The following is a 16688-nucleotide window of genomic DNA, read 5'->3' on the forward strand; positions in this document are numbered from 1 at the left end:
AGTATATCTGTAAACATGTATATTATACCTTCAAAAGTAAGAGAGTAAAAAGACGAAAATCTATTTTAAATTCTAGTTAATAAGGTATTTAAAGAGATTAGTTGAACTTAAATATATAAAATTGGCAATCCATACCAATCATTCAATCTTGCATTATTATTATTGGAAGTGGTAACAAATTATCATTAAGTCACATATATCAATAATACTTCTTTAAAATGACATTCTGATACTTCTTTAAAATGACATACATACATATATATATATATAATATTTATCTTTTATTCATGCCGAAAAATATTTCACCACAAAAATAATTCATATTATCATATTTTATTTATTGTAATTACAAATATATAAGTATATATTTTCGTAAGTCAAATACTTAAGTATGCAGTCTTATCAAATTGGAATTCTAAAGTTTAAATCAAAACAAAAAAAATCATCTAACATAAATAATGTCCAAGTGAAATACAATTTTTTAAGACTCCTAAACTTGAAAACAATTAAAAAACCTAATACTAATATTTGTTCGTACCAAAAACTCAACTCATAAACAAATAGTATTGCTAATTTAATAACGAAAAGTTAAATAGTTGTAACCCAAGTCTACAAAGAAAATAATTAAATGATTTGCTAAACAATATATCTTATCCTAACATGCAGAAAATTATCAATGTATTTAAGTTTTACTATCACTCCCACCCCCATTTATTATGACACAGATCTAGCTAGCTCACTTGGATATTTTTTTTATTTAAAAAAAAATTAAAGAGATAAACCTTTGATTTTTCTGGCTACTTCATTCGATGGCAACATGCTTGCTTCATTCAACTTTTCGATCAGAAATTTTTAACTAAAAAAGAAAATATGAGAAATTATCAAAACGATAATAGGAGAGAATTCATTGTTAATTGTTAATTATGTATAGTTCATATATAATCTTTAAAACTATTAACTAAAAGAAATAAAGAAGAAGAAGAAAAAAAAAGACATAAAGAATGATGATAATGAGTGTTAGAAGACGACTTGAATCAAAACTAATCAAAACCAAAATAAGAAGAAGTTGTAGAAAATAGAAGAAGCTTATGTTTTTTCTGAAAAGTTTGACCCAAAATATTTACTTAAATAGAATTGTGGAAATTCATTTTTATATAAGATAAAATTCTAATAATTTAGAAGTGTTAAATATTATAATTTCTTAACTATATTAAATAAGGACTTTAGTTAATTTCAAAGTTCTAAGTAATATAAAATATCGTCTTATTTTATAGAAGTTTTCATCTCTTCTGATCAAAACTGGTTTGATTTTAGAAATTCTATATATGTATAACATTATAAAGTTGATTCCTAAATCAGCTTTGATAATAAATAAATAAATCCTAAACCAACTTTGAGAAAAAAATAATTCTAAACCTATACAAAAAAGAAGAAGACATTTACATCACAATTAGCCATTCGTAGGTATTAACCCAAAAAAAATCAGTTATTTAAAGTAGCGTTTTATTTTCAATTAATAAAAAGAATTATGATGTTACTATATTTGTTTTTAAATTTTTCGATTATTCATTATTTTTTAAAAAAGAAAGTTATGAACGTGAGTATATTTAGGGTAAGTTTAAGACTCTTATTCACTTTCAAGAAGGAATAAAAAATGTAAGGTAGTGTTTTATTTTTATTTATAAGGAAAAATTGAATTACATAATTGAAGAAAAATGGTGAAAAGATAATTTTGTCTAATGAAGTCTTTTAATGAAGGGCAAAAAGTTCAATCAACATTTTAACGGTCTTCATATTTTTAATATAGTATAGATATATATTGATGTTGGACCCCATTATGAGTACACATTCATTTCCAAGAATTTCCTTTCCTATTTGCATGATGAGTACCCTTTTTGTTCCTTGTGTTCCCTTTTGATTACTACAAATCCTAGAAATTTGCTAAAACCTAGCAATTTCCTTACACTTAATCCTTACAAGTACCATTCGACAATCTCAATAAAAATTCTCCAAGTTTAACAATCAAGAACTAGACAACCACCGCAAGTCATAGGATAATCATTACCTACTCAGTGCATTCCCGCCCTAAAAGGCATTAGCCAACACTCTATAACCATTCAAACTCCGTGCCCGCATGCCTAGGCATGAAATCTTCCATCAATCTATAAGAATATTATGGAATAGAGACAAGTGTAACTACTCAGTTAAGTCTAGTCTACCTGGGCTCCAAGCAGCTGTTGCAGAAGTCTGATCACAAACTTTTGACTCCTTTTGTGAAGTTTTAGCTTGTTCTCGGTCTAAAAACAAAATTAATTTCCACGGCCTAAATTACCCTAGGTTATATGTTAAACTCAAACTCCATGCCCATCTTATGATCATCTCATCCAATCTAGAGCTTTTCCACCAATAATTCACTTAAAACTACTAATTTCATGGTTACACTAGCGAATTACGATAAATAAATCAAGAACAAATGTTATTATAAACAACCCAAGGTATTACACCCCAGAATCCTAATTAACCTAATTTTTTCTCACCTTAGGATAAACCTAAACCCTCCCCTTGGGTCACAATTACCGCTTCTAACGCATAGGAAATCAAAGTACCGGGAATGTATTACCTACCTTTACGAATTCATGATGAAACACTGCTCGAAATTGCCCAGGTTGCTCCTACACTTCCCCAAAACGTCATTACAAAATAATGAGCAAAATACATTTATGATTTAACATATTTTTCATATTGTAATATATTTATATCGTGAAATTTCATATAAATCATAAATTCTTCTCTTTTTTGGTAAAAATTAATAAAAGAGAAAGAAAAAAATGAATTCACTAATGGACGTAGTAATTAGTCCAGTGTTGACATACAAAATTAAAACAAACACGACACTATTTTCTACTGAAAATTAATAAGGGTTGCATAGTCAAATACATGAAAAGAGGAACAATTATAAAATTAGTGAGACGCTAAAAAAATTATCTACACTTATTGAAAGATTGTGCCTGTGTACATCCATGTTAAACGAAAATAAATTTTTAATTAGAAAAAACAATTGTTCAAATGACAATAATTCGAGAAAAGTATTGCTTGTTGATTTTTTATTAAATATATTTATAAGCTTTTCTTTTACTGTTTAAATCTTTTTCTTTTCTTTATTTTTTGTTTTCCTTTTTCTTATTCTCCTTCCTCAGCTGATGATGGCAATGGCTTCAAGGATTTTTCTTTTTCCATTCAACCATGTTGGGATAACATGATAACTGGACATATCTGTTTGGTCCCATGTTTGATTGCCTGAGGTGGATATGAATTTAAACCTTCAACAAGAAATTTACTGTAGTAACTTCAGAACAAAGACATAATACAACATATCGAAGAACATCGGATCGATCCGAAAAATTACAGCAATGTATATATGATTTTGTTTTTCCTCCTTGACTAATTACAAACAGTCCTACATTGTCATGCACATCACTGTTTTTACTTAATTCTATTCAGTGGGATTCTCTCACTTTGTCGCGCAACTCTTGCCACATGAGAGATCCTTTGAGGCATGGTCATTCCTCCGGAGACGATGATCTCTGCATTTTTTGACTTCACTGTTAGAAACACTTCGAAACTGTTTCGTAAACAAACCCGAAATTCATTTGAAGCATTTGGACATAGCTTTACCATGATAAGCTTATGTTGGTTCATTTTAGAAAGTTGGAAAACTCAGTAACTAAAGACACCATCAAGTAAGAAGTATGCTTCGACCAGACACCAAGCTACTAGTACTAAACAAGGAGTGAAATTTTAAAGACGAGTTACCAGAAAACTAGAGACGTACCAATGCCTTCACGGATGGACATGTTTGGTCTTATGACATCATTGGCGTTAACCAGGAGTACATCACCAATGTACAAATGGTTTGTAGGGACAAAAACACTATACAATTCTTCATCCCCTTCATCTGTCTGCCATCCAGAATTAATGTGTCAATGTAGAATACTGATATCAGCCAACAATGCTCTTTTCCGTGTTTTATTATTTTAGTTGTTCTTTCTGCTTCTCATCATTCATCTCTACTCATCACCCGAGAGAGAGAGAGAGGGAGAGAGAGAATATGAGGAGCTTATCTTTGAAAAATGTCAGTAGTTCAAGAAAGAACTTATGCACATCAAAAGAACATTCAGCATTGTATAGCAGCAAAAGAAAATATGCATTTCTGAAAGTAATAAAGAAGATGGTTTTTCCCTATTACAGCATGTTATCATAAGGGAAAAGTTGCTTCAGAGAACAAATACCTGAAGGGTAACTGATGATGTTATAAAACCAAAGGCGTATTCACCCACACGGGGATGACGAATGATTGCCACTTCCTTAAAAGCAGTGGTGTTTTGGTCTGTAGGTTATATACGAATGAAAAGTAAGTATCAAGAACAAAAAGTACTAAGAGAATACAGCAAAATCAAAATACTCCATGTAGCAACCTCAACTCTCAAAATAAAGTACAACGCACAAATTTGATGTATTGTCTGTCTTGTGGTCCTGATCCCCATGTTTTTGACACCCTTTATTATTATAATGAAAGTCCAGGACATCAGATGAAAGCTTATTTCAGATTTCACATGTTTACTTCACAGCTCTGAAATTTGTTACACTCCGACACTAGAGATTATCCTTCCTTTTTCTTTCTTTTGCAGTTTTGCTATCCACCCTTTTCTTGATGAATGGAAAAGGTGATAGTAACATACTCTGTAAACTATTAAAAAAGACAGTTCTCCACAATCTTCCCTGAAATAACTCAATCCCCCCCGCCCCTTTTCTTTTTCATTTTGATGAAGAACCCAATTCTCCTCCTTCCCCCTTTCCGTCTCAGGATGATAGTAGCAAACGGAAGGTAAGTTTCATTTTATCATTCTACTCTTCAGCTAAGTTGAGCGGACTCTTCACTTTTGATGCCGCACCCGTGTCAGATTCTCCAAAAATACTCTACTTTTGAAGAATCCGACACACTCCCATTGACATTTTTGAAGAGTCCGAGCAACATAGCTCTTCAGAGAATCAGAGGAAGAAATATCTGCAGCTTTACCTGGAGACACTGCAGAACTGATCTGCTTTGAGGCCGAGTATAAGTGTCTGACAAATGGCATTCGCTTAATAATCCATTCCCCAATCCAGAAAACAGTAGCACCCAGCCAAGATGATACAAAAACTCCAACTAAGAATACAAAAACAAGAGATGTGACAAATCCTAGTCCTGCACCAACAACAAATGTCTCAAAGGTCAGGAGATCTGAGCAACATGCAATGGGCATACCAACTTCTAATACAAGGAGGGAGGTGGGCAACACATAAGCCATGCCATGGAAACATGAGATTTATCAATCGTGTATGAAACATGGAAAGAAAACCCATAAAATATTGGACCGTCAAGAACCAGCTAAAGTTCTACAAGTAATAAAATATTAGATATTTGATGACAAAGAATAAGCATCAACGGCTTCCTACAAGTGAGAGGCATTTACAACTCAGGAAAGAGAAGTGTATTTTTACATTGATATCAACATCACAGTTCTAAGAGAAAAGCAATTCATACGAGTTAGTCAGAGAATTTCTTTCGGCAATTGAAACCATGCTCTCCTCTGTTGATCAGCAGGAACTGCTGGATAATGGCTAAACGCTAAACACAATGTTATGTATTGAGGGGGAAAAGAAAGCAAGCACAATAATGGCTATTCACTCCTTATATTTCTAGATATGCCAGGTCAACCACGAGCATCTTAGACTTATATAGCTGGATATAGTTGGTTGTATGCTGAAAGTAATATCCTTTTGGCTGACTGAAATCCTCAGTTACCAGAAACAAAACTTTACTTCCATCTGTGCTAGTATCAAACAAAATAATCAAAATTGACAAGAACCACCGAAGACAAGGCAAGAAAATATAATCATCAAAATTTCTCCTGTTCTCATATTGCTCCAACTCTTCACTACAGTAAGTAAAGGAAAGTTTATAATTCATTTCATTACTTTTCTCCTCAACAAAAGGAGGTCGTAACTTTTTACATGTTCACGAAGAGATATATGCAGCTGATAAGTACAAATTCAAAGAACAATTTGCAATATTTTCTTGTGAAAAGTTGCAGCTATGCAGAATAATGAAATATCTGAAAATGAAAATATGAGGTGAGTCTTAAATATGCAGGCACTGAACTACTAAGTATCAAGAAGCTGGATAAACCAGCTCAATACAGAAAACTAACTGCAGCTATCAAAATTTTGGAAAATTGAAATTACCAAATATGTCAATGCCAAGTTGTTCATATAGTGGACTGAAGAAACCATCAACAAACTGAATAAACCACCATGTCACAAAGAATGTAACTGCTACAGGGAAGAGAACCACACTGCAATTTCAAACTTTGGAGTTGTTAAGAATTGAAAGACTGCCAGAACCTATTTAAATTGATAAAGAAACAGAAGAGAAAAGCAATTACCATCCAGTCATAAACTTCTTAGATACCCAGCTTTGAAGAAAATAACAGCAAGCCTGAAAAAGGTGTACGAAAAAACTATTAAGTTATATGCTAGTAAACTGCCTACTATAGAGAGAAATGCTTAACATATGTCCCTTTTCCACAAGATTCTCACTATACATGCACAATAAAAGCAGAATAAATTCCAAACTGAAACTATATTGGAGTACGGTTGGTATTAAAAAATTAGAGAATGAATATACAGCTCACTTGTTTTCAAGTTTGAAGATTCTTTTCCAGATTCAATCTATTCTGAAAGCTATAATAAATTCTTCAAAATAACCAGATAAGCATATGTAGAATATATATTGGTAGGTCACTACATTGGGTAGGAAAAGGACTAGTGAATATACTGGTAAGCTCCCCAAAGAACCTGGATTTTCTTAAATCATTTAGTCTGACTTGGACCACTTGTTTACCAGTTTGAACTTCTTTTCTGGATTCAAGTTTTGTTGAAAGGTCTTTTTATCTCTTCATAATAACCAGATAAACCTGTTCATATAACTTTTTCCCAATATAAAATCAACCAGATTTGAAAAAAGTTGCTTAGACTCCAAAAATGTTGCACACCTGTGTCGGATCCTCAAAAAATGCACTGAATTTTGCAGGATTTGAAAAGTCCGAGCAACATAATTTCTAACAATAATATCTTTCTATCACATCAATTTCAAAACCCGAACACAAGAATGTATGTTTGCATACGCTGATGCTAAATCAATCAGTTTACCTCAACCAAATTACCAACTATATTTCCCATAAGTAGATAAGATGCACAAAATCTATGACTTTTTTTTACAAGGATGCACAAAATCTATGACTTTGATCATATCAAAATTAACCCATTTTCCTACATTTTCACATTCAGATTATTAGAATTTACCTTTTTGTGCATAAACTGACTCTAATTATTTGATAACTCCCAACCCAAGTGAAAGAAATACAAACTAACCACATTGTACTTAAGCAGGTATATAAGATGACAAAATATCAAAACACCATTTTAAGAATCAATTCCTGTCGACTTCAACACTAGTATTCTCCACACACTTAGCTGGCGTTTGGCCATAGATTTTGGACCAGATTTTGAAAAATTATCTCTAAATATCTGTTTGTCCATGAAATTTCTGATCTTCAAATATTTTCAAGTTGGAAGAAATTGAGAAATTTCACTTCCAGTCACAAAAATCCAAATTTTTCCCAAGCAAAATGCATGTCCAAACACAACTTCAAAAACTCAAATTTACAAGTTTCAAACTTCAAAATCTATAACCAAACGAGAAATGCAGTTATCCAAATTGGTAATTCATATATTTTAAATAAATATATGTGCTACCATTTGACCCCAAAAAAATAAAATAACAAAACCCAATACTTTTCAACAATTATATCCATATCCTGCTGCAAAAACAAATACCCATTTTCCCATTTAACCAATTCTTTCCTATTCCTTCTCAATTTCCCATATTTTCAAAATCGAGAAAATACACTTCCTATAGCAAACACAAATACCCATTTCCCCTTTTCTTTATTATCTCTATCAGAGCCAAGGGAAAGACTAAATTTCCTCTAAAACTTCCAAAAACAAAAACAAAAATCAGACAGCTTTTAGAAAGAAAAATGAACCTTGCGGGTAGAAGAATTGGGGGAGGAAGGACTAGATTTGATGGGGTCTTCAGCATCTTCAGAAGCTTGACTTAGTGGTATGGAAGTGGGATCTTTCTCTTCCGCCATTTTTGTTTTTGGTTTAGGGATTTTGTCTCTAGATCTCAGGAAGAAATAGAGAAGACTTGAAAAAAACAGCACAGAGACAGCTGATATTATTGTGAAGATTAGTTGGGAAAAAAATTGGGGTTTTAAGACAGAAGAGACTTATGAAGTGTCCACCTTTTTCGCCTTGTAAACTTAGAATTGAAGGGAGAAAATAAATGATAGCTGTATTCGAGCTCTCATCTTGCCATAAATTTTTAAACTCTGAGCTCGACAATTTGAGTTTTTGAAGTTGTAATTTTTGAACTTAAAATTATATTCGATATAGATTTTATTTGAAAAGATTAAAGTCTTATAAGTAGAAGTCCTAAAAAACTATTTTCTCAGTTATTTTACTTATCATATTTTGACTTCGCATACTTATCGAGAAAATAATAATTCATATGAATATTTTACCATATTACATCTACTAATTGATGTTTAGTAGTATTAGTTATTAGAAAATGATTTGGGAATAAATTAGGACTATGTATCGATCGGTTCGGTTTGATTTTGAAGTTTATCGGTTTGACTTATCAGCTATCGATTTATAGACATGTCAAACCGTTATAGAACCATTAAGTTATCGGCTTATCGATTATCGATTTATCGGTTATTGATCATTATTGATTCGATTATCGATTTAAATGTTAAGATTTGATATAAAAAAAATTAAAAATCACTTAAAAATAAGGCAACAAACCAAATAAATCATGCACGTGAATTGATAAATTAAGTCTTGCTCAAAAGAAAATGTAAAACATTGTATAATAACCAAGAGTTTGAGACAACAATATATAAAAGTATGAAAACTAAATCCTAAAGGGTCGTTTGGTTACTGGTTAGAGTTTTGCAGGTATTAGTTATGCAGTTATTAGTTATGTAGGGTTTAGTTATGCAGGTATTAGTTATACAGATGTTAGTTATGCAGGGTTTATTTTTTTGTGACATTTTTTTGTGCAAGATTTTTAGTATCAATATTTTTTTCAGATTTTTCTTTTCTTTTTTTCTAAAAAAGAAGTAAATAACAATTAATTAAAAATAATCAAGTAATTTGTATTGAATAAAAATTAAGCAATCAAGATAAAAAAAAAAGGGGGGGTAAATATGTAATTTATTATTTTAACACATGTATAACTAATACCACATAACTTATTCTGCCTTCTATCCTGCATAACTTATACATAGATTCCCTCATAAGTTATGTAAGTATTAATTATGTAGGATTACAAAAAACGCAACCAAACATTATATAAAGGTAATACATGAATAACTTTTATCCTATTTATAAACCAAACATGGTATAAAATTAATACATGAATAACTTTAGTTATTCATGTATTAGCTGTATGCTTATCCCGTAACCAAACGGCCCCTAAGTGAAGGACTTTATATACCGAATGATAATAAATATAAATTATTAAGTTACTATCTGATTATCGGTTAACCAGTTAAGAAAAAATCTTAAATCGTTAAGAATCGATAATTCGATAATAAAAAAATTAAAACCATTATCGAAATTGCTAAATCAATAGCCCGTTACTGATAAATCAATAACTTTTTTCAGTTCGATTTTGAACACTCTTAGAATAAATAACTAATGCTAAGAACAAATATGGAAAAAATGATTGATCCCGGTGGCGATGTCCAAAGCGTGACGGACCGGGTCAAATTGAGGAGCTTGCTGTGGAGATAGGTTTCCGATTCATTTTTTTTTTCTTGATACGTAAAAATAATAAGTAAAAATGAAATTTTATTTTTAAAAATAATAGCCAAGTAAAAGCGAAGAGCTAGAGAGATTTGGATCAATACCAATCTTTGGAACTCGAAAGTCTTTTAAAGATAAGCTTTTTAAAAAAAAATTAATTCTAAATCAATAATCTAATAGATATTAAAAAAAATTAATTTTAGAAATTTGATTCAAAATCTATAATCAAATCTACTTCACCTTAAATATGTAAGTGTTCCGGTGGTTTTGAACATGCAAAGTTAATTTCAATAACAATAATAAATATTATAATGTTAAGAGAGTTTAAATTTTAAAATTTATCAAGAAAACAAAAAGGCTGTAAAGTTCAGCCTTAAAAAATGAATAATTGTGGAGAAGGGGATTGAGATATGCATTTGAGTGTCAAGTGTACTTTACTTGAATTCAAAGTGAAAGATTAACTTAAAACTTTCTTTTACGTAGCTTGTGGGGAATATGGGACATAGAAAAAATAATATTCTAACACCTTATATTCGATATCAAATAAATAATTATAATCAATTAGCATATATTCTTATCTTAAATTACTCATTTTAATCATAATAAATTTGATACAAATATCGAATATGAGTAAGGTTTTATTTGATTGATGGGTAGGAATGTGGGGGCGGAGCTGCCAAGGCAGGGAGGAGGGCAAGGGGACATTAAACACCTTTGGGCTTTGAATGATATAAAAGTTGTTTATACTAACAAATACTCCTATATTATTAAAATTCCTCTCTTATACATATATCATTTTTGTTGTGTTTCTCAAAGGAAATTAGGTTGGAAGTCATGATTTTAAAATTGATTTATCCAAAAATATATATTAGTAGTTGAACAATATCGCTCATTTAGGGGTGGCAAAATCAAACCAACCCGCTTAATTCGTCCAATCAGTTTAAGTTTGGGTTGTTTATTGATCCGTCCATTCATTAGCTCAACTTATTAAAAATTGTGTTGATATGTAATCCGAATTGGTTAATGAGAAATCTTGTTAAAATATTTTTAAAAAACTTTTTTTTTCAATTTGATATATTATATATAGCCATAATAAAGAAAAAAATAATTTTATTAGGTACTAAAATAGTTTTAAAGAACAAATAAAACAATTAAGCTTAATAAAAATTTGGTTAGATTGAGTCTTGACTCGTTATATAACCCATTTTAATCCAATCCGTTTTGACCCAAATAAATTTGGATTGGGTTGGATCTTAACCCAATTATTTTCTTAACCCATTATGACTTTGCCCAAACTTGACCCAACCCGCTCCATTGTCACCGCTATGCTCATTCGTCGAGGAAAATATAGATTATGCAAGTTGATGGCATCCTAAAATTTGGACTCATTTGAATTTTACATGTTCCATTGAACTTCGAACAAAGTTCTTTTTGTGCTGAGAAAGATTATTTTTGTGCTATTGAGGATATTTTTATGCTTACCACATAGTTAAAATTTGTCTACGTAAGTTGTATCATCTCAATTTAGTCCCTAAAACACAAGATTAACCAAACAGCTCCACTGGCATACAAGGGTTACTTCTTTTTTCAAGGTATTTAATTGAAGGTAGGTTGGTACTTTCTCTGTTTTATATTACTCGGTCTTTATTAATGTGACACAATTCTTAAAAAAAATTTAGTTAAAGGTATATTTTACTGAATTAACCTTATAAATAATACTTTGAAATTTTAAATTTGACTACTATTGCATTATGTAGTTATTTAATAGAAGGATAGTATGAGGATTATTTATTTATTTTTTACTAAAACTCTCTTGATTTGCTAAAATGAACAAGTAAAATAAAATATTTATTTTTGATGTATGGGCCAAATAAAATAAAACGGAGGAAGAAAAACATTTTTTACTTTTTGGGAATGTATTGTTTTCTTAAAGGGTAGACCTATAAATACCGCTTATTCTAAAATAGATGAAAATCATTTACACTCCTCACTGTTACTTTAAAATCAAACCCCTAACACCCTCAACTTTGAGAAATAGATATTTCCCCCCTTATTTTCTAATTGACTTTTTTTAAAATTTCTACTCTCCCATTACATTATCAATCTTTATCCTTTTAATATTTATTGTAAAAAATATTGATTGTATATAAGCTAGTGTCATTCTATAATGAAACAAACGATCATAATAAAAAGAACAATTTTATTATTTTAATCATACAAATATATTTCGATGCAAGTAATACAAAAATAATTATTATATTTCCTAACAAATTCTTAAAAGATTATCTATTGTTGTAAATAAATTTTAAATTATAAACTTAAAAATATTTCATTAGTCACAATCAAAAGTTGTTTATCTACATAGATAATAGAGAGTAAGAAACATGCATAGTACATAAATGTGCCTTTTAACTTGACTTCAGTTGACATCTATGTCCTTCAACTTTGTGCATAAGTAGGAACTTAAACTTGCATAGAGTTGAACAAGTAGATACACACGTTCTACATAACAATTCGCGTGAAACACACTAGAACTGATTTGAATTATATCATGTAAGACACATATTATTCCATGCGTAGGACACATGTCTCTACTTGTTCAATTTTATAGGAGTTTAAGTGTTTATTTATTCACATCTAAAGTTATATATAGAGAGAGAAAGAGAGAGAGAAAGAGAGAGATTAGTGCATGCAATATTGACATAATAATCATAAAAAACATCAAACTTTACAACAAACTTATAAATTGATTATTCTACTTATAATGTTAATGAATTAAAATAAAAAATTATAAATACATAGGTTACAAAATTAAAATATATATGTACTATTTTAAAAAAAGTTACGTAGTAACAAATATAAAATAAGTTATGTATAGAATAAAAGGAGAGAAGGGCCAATTTCTTAAAATTGAGAGATGATTTAATTTTTAAACTACAAGTGGAGGGGTAAATGATTCACTCATTGTAAAATAGAGAGAACACTTACTTGTGAAGGAAGATTATAATTTGAAATTGAAATAAATAAATGCTGTAAAAACTTGCAATGAAAGCTATTATCATCAAATTTAAGTGGGCCTTAGGAAATGTTTTACTCCTAAAGTGGGATTTCTCAGCGCAAATTCAGATGTACTCGACCTTTAATATGGGCAACTCACGCCGAATGAGAAACGACATAAATAAATAAATAAAAATCATTTCAATAGACTCAAATACTTCATTGTTTTACCATGTTTTCTTCCATTGCCTAGGACTTGGTGTTGTTGCAATACATGGTTTAAATGAAAGTAAAATTATATAATTAACTCTTTTAAGTGATTGCGTCTCAAACGTAAATGAAAGCAGAAATAAAGCAAGTTGAAAGTTGAATATAGTGCTAAAAAAAGCATCCATAACCTACTCGAGCAAACAAGATAAAGTAAGCAATTGTCATATATTCAATCAAAAAATTCAAAAAAAAAATTAAAAATTGATGGAATTCATACAAATTACTCTCTCCGTTCCATATTAATTGATCATTATACTAAAAATAAGTGCCCCATATTAGTTGTCCACCTTACAAAATCAAGAAAGCATTAATTGATTATTTTCTAAATTACTCTTGCAATTAATTCTTTTTGAAAATGTTCACATTTGTTTGTGACATTCCCAAGAAGTTTTTTAAGGGGTGAATTAATAAAATTATCTTCTTATTTATGATTTCTTAAGCATCATAAATGAAATTTATAATTCATATCATTACTTTTAAAATTGTTTACATCTCATATAACGATTATTCTCTCCAATATAAAATTTATTTTTACTTCAAATCAATTCTTAATTTACCATTTATATTCATCAAATTCACTATTTTTGATCAAATTTATTACTACTTCATTCAAATCAATGTTTAATAATAATAAAAAATTCATCATTATATTGAGTGCAGAAGACTAATCACTACGGTCTGTGACATTGATTGCAAAAATAATTTCCTTAGCTAATAACAACTTGAACACTACAACTTATGTTCAGTTTTTTTTTATTGAATTAATTAATGCTTGATCAATAAATGTTGTATTTTTTTAGAATAACTTTTGTGATAATGTATAATGCGATTTTATAAACTTTTGTTTACTTGGTAAGATTGTATAAACAATTGGGACATTTTGATGTTTTTACAACTTATGGGGGTTTTATGTTTATGAGAAAACATACAGTATAAAAAGACCAAATTATATGTCCAAATAAAACTCCAACATCATCTCATGATTTCATATTGCATGGCCAAACGGACCCTAACTTTTATTTGGTTTATTTTAGTTGCAAATTAATTTTCTGTTTGAAAATTGAGTTTTCAGAAATCTTGCTATACATACGTTCCCGGTTCAAAATTAGTGTTATCTTGAAAATAATTATATTAATTAAAAAAATAATAAATATAATGTGTACTTCCTCCATCTCGTATTAGTTGATTACTTAATAAAAATAGTTGTCTCATATTAGTTGTCCAACTTATTAAATTAAGAAAACATTAATTGAATTTTTTCTATGTAGTTGCAATTAATTCTTTTTTAAAGTATTCATATTTGTTTGTGAAATTCTCAAGAAGTTTTTTAAGGGGTGAATTAGCAAAATTGTCTTCTTATTTATGATTTTTTAAGTGTCGTGCAAAATGAAAAGTGATCAACTAATATGGGAGTGGGATTGCGGGAGTAGTTTACTAAAGTACCACTTATTTAATAAATGTCTTTTGAAAATTGAACACTATTATCTCTAGTCTATAATGAGTATACTTTTTTCAAAATTCAAAATAAGTGAATTTTTTAAAGTTCAAGATAGTTGTTGAAATTTTATTTTTCTTCATATCTAGCTTTTTTGCATTTTTACATTTTCTAGTTGGCTAATTTGGAATAATTAAAAAGATAATAGTGGGAAATAAATGCTAATTGTTGGCTTGATTTTTTAAAAAATAACACTTATTTTGATTTTTTTTTTTTATTTTTTTGCTAAACAATTTGAGACGGTGGAAGTATATGTTGATGATTAGTATTTACTTATGAGATTCGTGAAGTATAACTCAACCTAATATTTTTTGTTTCGGTAAAGAAAAAAGAACAACAAATTTGGAGTTGAAAGGACAACTTTTTTTTGCAAAAATTTTAAAACGACGATCAATTTTGGTATGAAACCAAAGGGGCAAAAACGCACTACAAGGTGCGACTTTCCCTCTGTCAGTTAACGCCCGTTAGGCCACTGTTTACACCACTGTTTACAGGAAGTCGCACCACAGGATGCGACTTCCTGTAAAAGGTGGTCCCCACCCCTCTTCCCACTCGCCTACCCCACACACCATCCCCAACTATAAATATATTGGGCAATGGGGTAGGGTTGGGGATGGAGTGGGGTAGGGGAAGAGAGGTGGGGAAGTCGCACCCTGTGGTCTAATGGGTGTTAACTGATAGAGGGGAAGTCGCACCCTGTGGTGCGTTTTTGCCCCTTTGGTTTCATACCAAAATTCATCGTCGTTTTGAAATTTTTGCAAAAAAAAGTTGCCTTTCGGCTCTAGACTCCCAAAATTTGGTGGCAAAAAATAAAAATCCCTTGCAAAAAGTAAAGTTAGAAATATGTACATTTCATTAAATGTACACTTAAACTATAAAAAGTCTTAATTAACATCTTAAATGTGAATTTTTGAAACTATTTATCCTACTAAACTATGAGAAATTTTAATTACCCTCTCAAACATGATTTTCTGAAACTATTTACCCGTAATATGTCACAAAATATGAAAAAATTACTATGTCCAATTTATATGACTCACTTTTCGTTTATAGACAATTCATAAAGAAATGACACATTTTTTTTATTTAGTAAAGACATATTTTTCTTTCTTATTTATATAATTAAGTTTGACTTGAAATGAAGTTTAAAAAAGATGTGATCTAAAATAAGTTATAAATATTTGTGTGACAATAATTATTGGGATAAGTATTGTTATACCCCCAAAAAGAAACTATTTACTATTGGATACTCCATTACTTTCATACCCCTTGTTTTTAACTATCTCGTACATTTGATACCATGATAGTATATAATATACTCTAATGGTATCAAACAGTTTCGCTGAAGCACTGTCTCTTCATCCTTGATACCATCAGAGTATATATACTCTGATTGTATCAAGAAGAAACTACTTGATCAATTGTTCGATACCATCAAAGTATAATATACTCTGATGGTATCAAAGAGAAATAAGGAAAGAGGCACTGGCGTAAATACACATTTGATACCATGAGAGTATACATGTACACTGATGATATCAAGAAGGAAGAGACAATATTTCAGCGAAACTGCTTGATACTATCAGAGTATAATTGTCATGATCCAAAATTGAGTGTGATGGCACTCATCTCAAACCACCGAGTTAAGTCAGCTTAATACATAATGGAAAGTAGATGCGGAAGAAAAAGAAATAAATCAAAATTTAACTTAACCGAAAATACGTAAACCAAACTCAAACTCGCCCAAGATTGGTTGTTATGTGTACAAGTCAGTAATACATTACAGAAGTACAGAAAAAAAATACAGTCATAATGTCTTTGTCTCTAGAATAAGACTAAAACATATTAAAAGAGTAAGAGGTGTCCGCTAGATGGATGTAACAGCTACCTCAACACTCGAGATGATAGCCTCGGAAATGGTAGAAACACTAGGAGATCAATCAGGTCC

The 16688-nt window shown here is 30.1% G+C and overlaps 1 protein-coding gene across 2 annotated transcripts; it reads right to left on the reverse strand.

Moving 5' to 3' along the window:
* Window positions 1–3303: 3303 nt before the first annotated feature.
* On the reverse strand, window positions 3304–8549 carry LOC129901591 (protein LIKE COV 2-like). 2 transcript variants are annotated; one of them, XM_055976833.1, is made up of 7 exons: window positions 8148–8549; window positions 6486–6538; window positions 6286–6395; window positions 5078–5245; window positions 4290–4387; window positions 3833–3959; window positions 3304–3584 (listed from the first exon to the last, which is right to left on the reverse strand). In XM_055976833.1, the coding sequence occupies exons 1-7, from the start codon at window positions 8253–8255 to the stop codon at window positions 3484–3486; spliced, it is 765 nt and encodes a 254-aa protein (XP_055832808.1). In that variant the 5' UTR covers window positions 8256–8549; the 3' UTR covers window positions 3304–3483. The 2 variants fall into 2 exon arrangements, with proteins under 2 accessions (XP_055832808.1, XP_055832815.1); XM_055976840.1 differs by lacking the exon at window positions 8148–8549 and adding an exon at window positions 6944–7208.
* Between the last annotated feature and the right edge of the window lie 8139 nt (window positions 8550–16688).

Source organism: Solanum dulcamara, chromosome 1, assembly GCF_947179165.1.
Source record: "Solanum dulcamara chromosome 1, daSolDulc1.2, whole genome shotgun sequence".
NCBI classification, from domain to species: domain Eukaryota; kingdom Viridiplantae; phylum Streptophyta; class Magnoliopsida; order Solanales; family Solanaceae; genus Solanum; species Solanum dulcamara.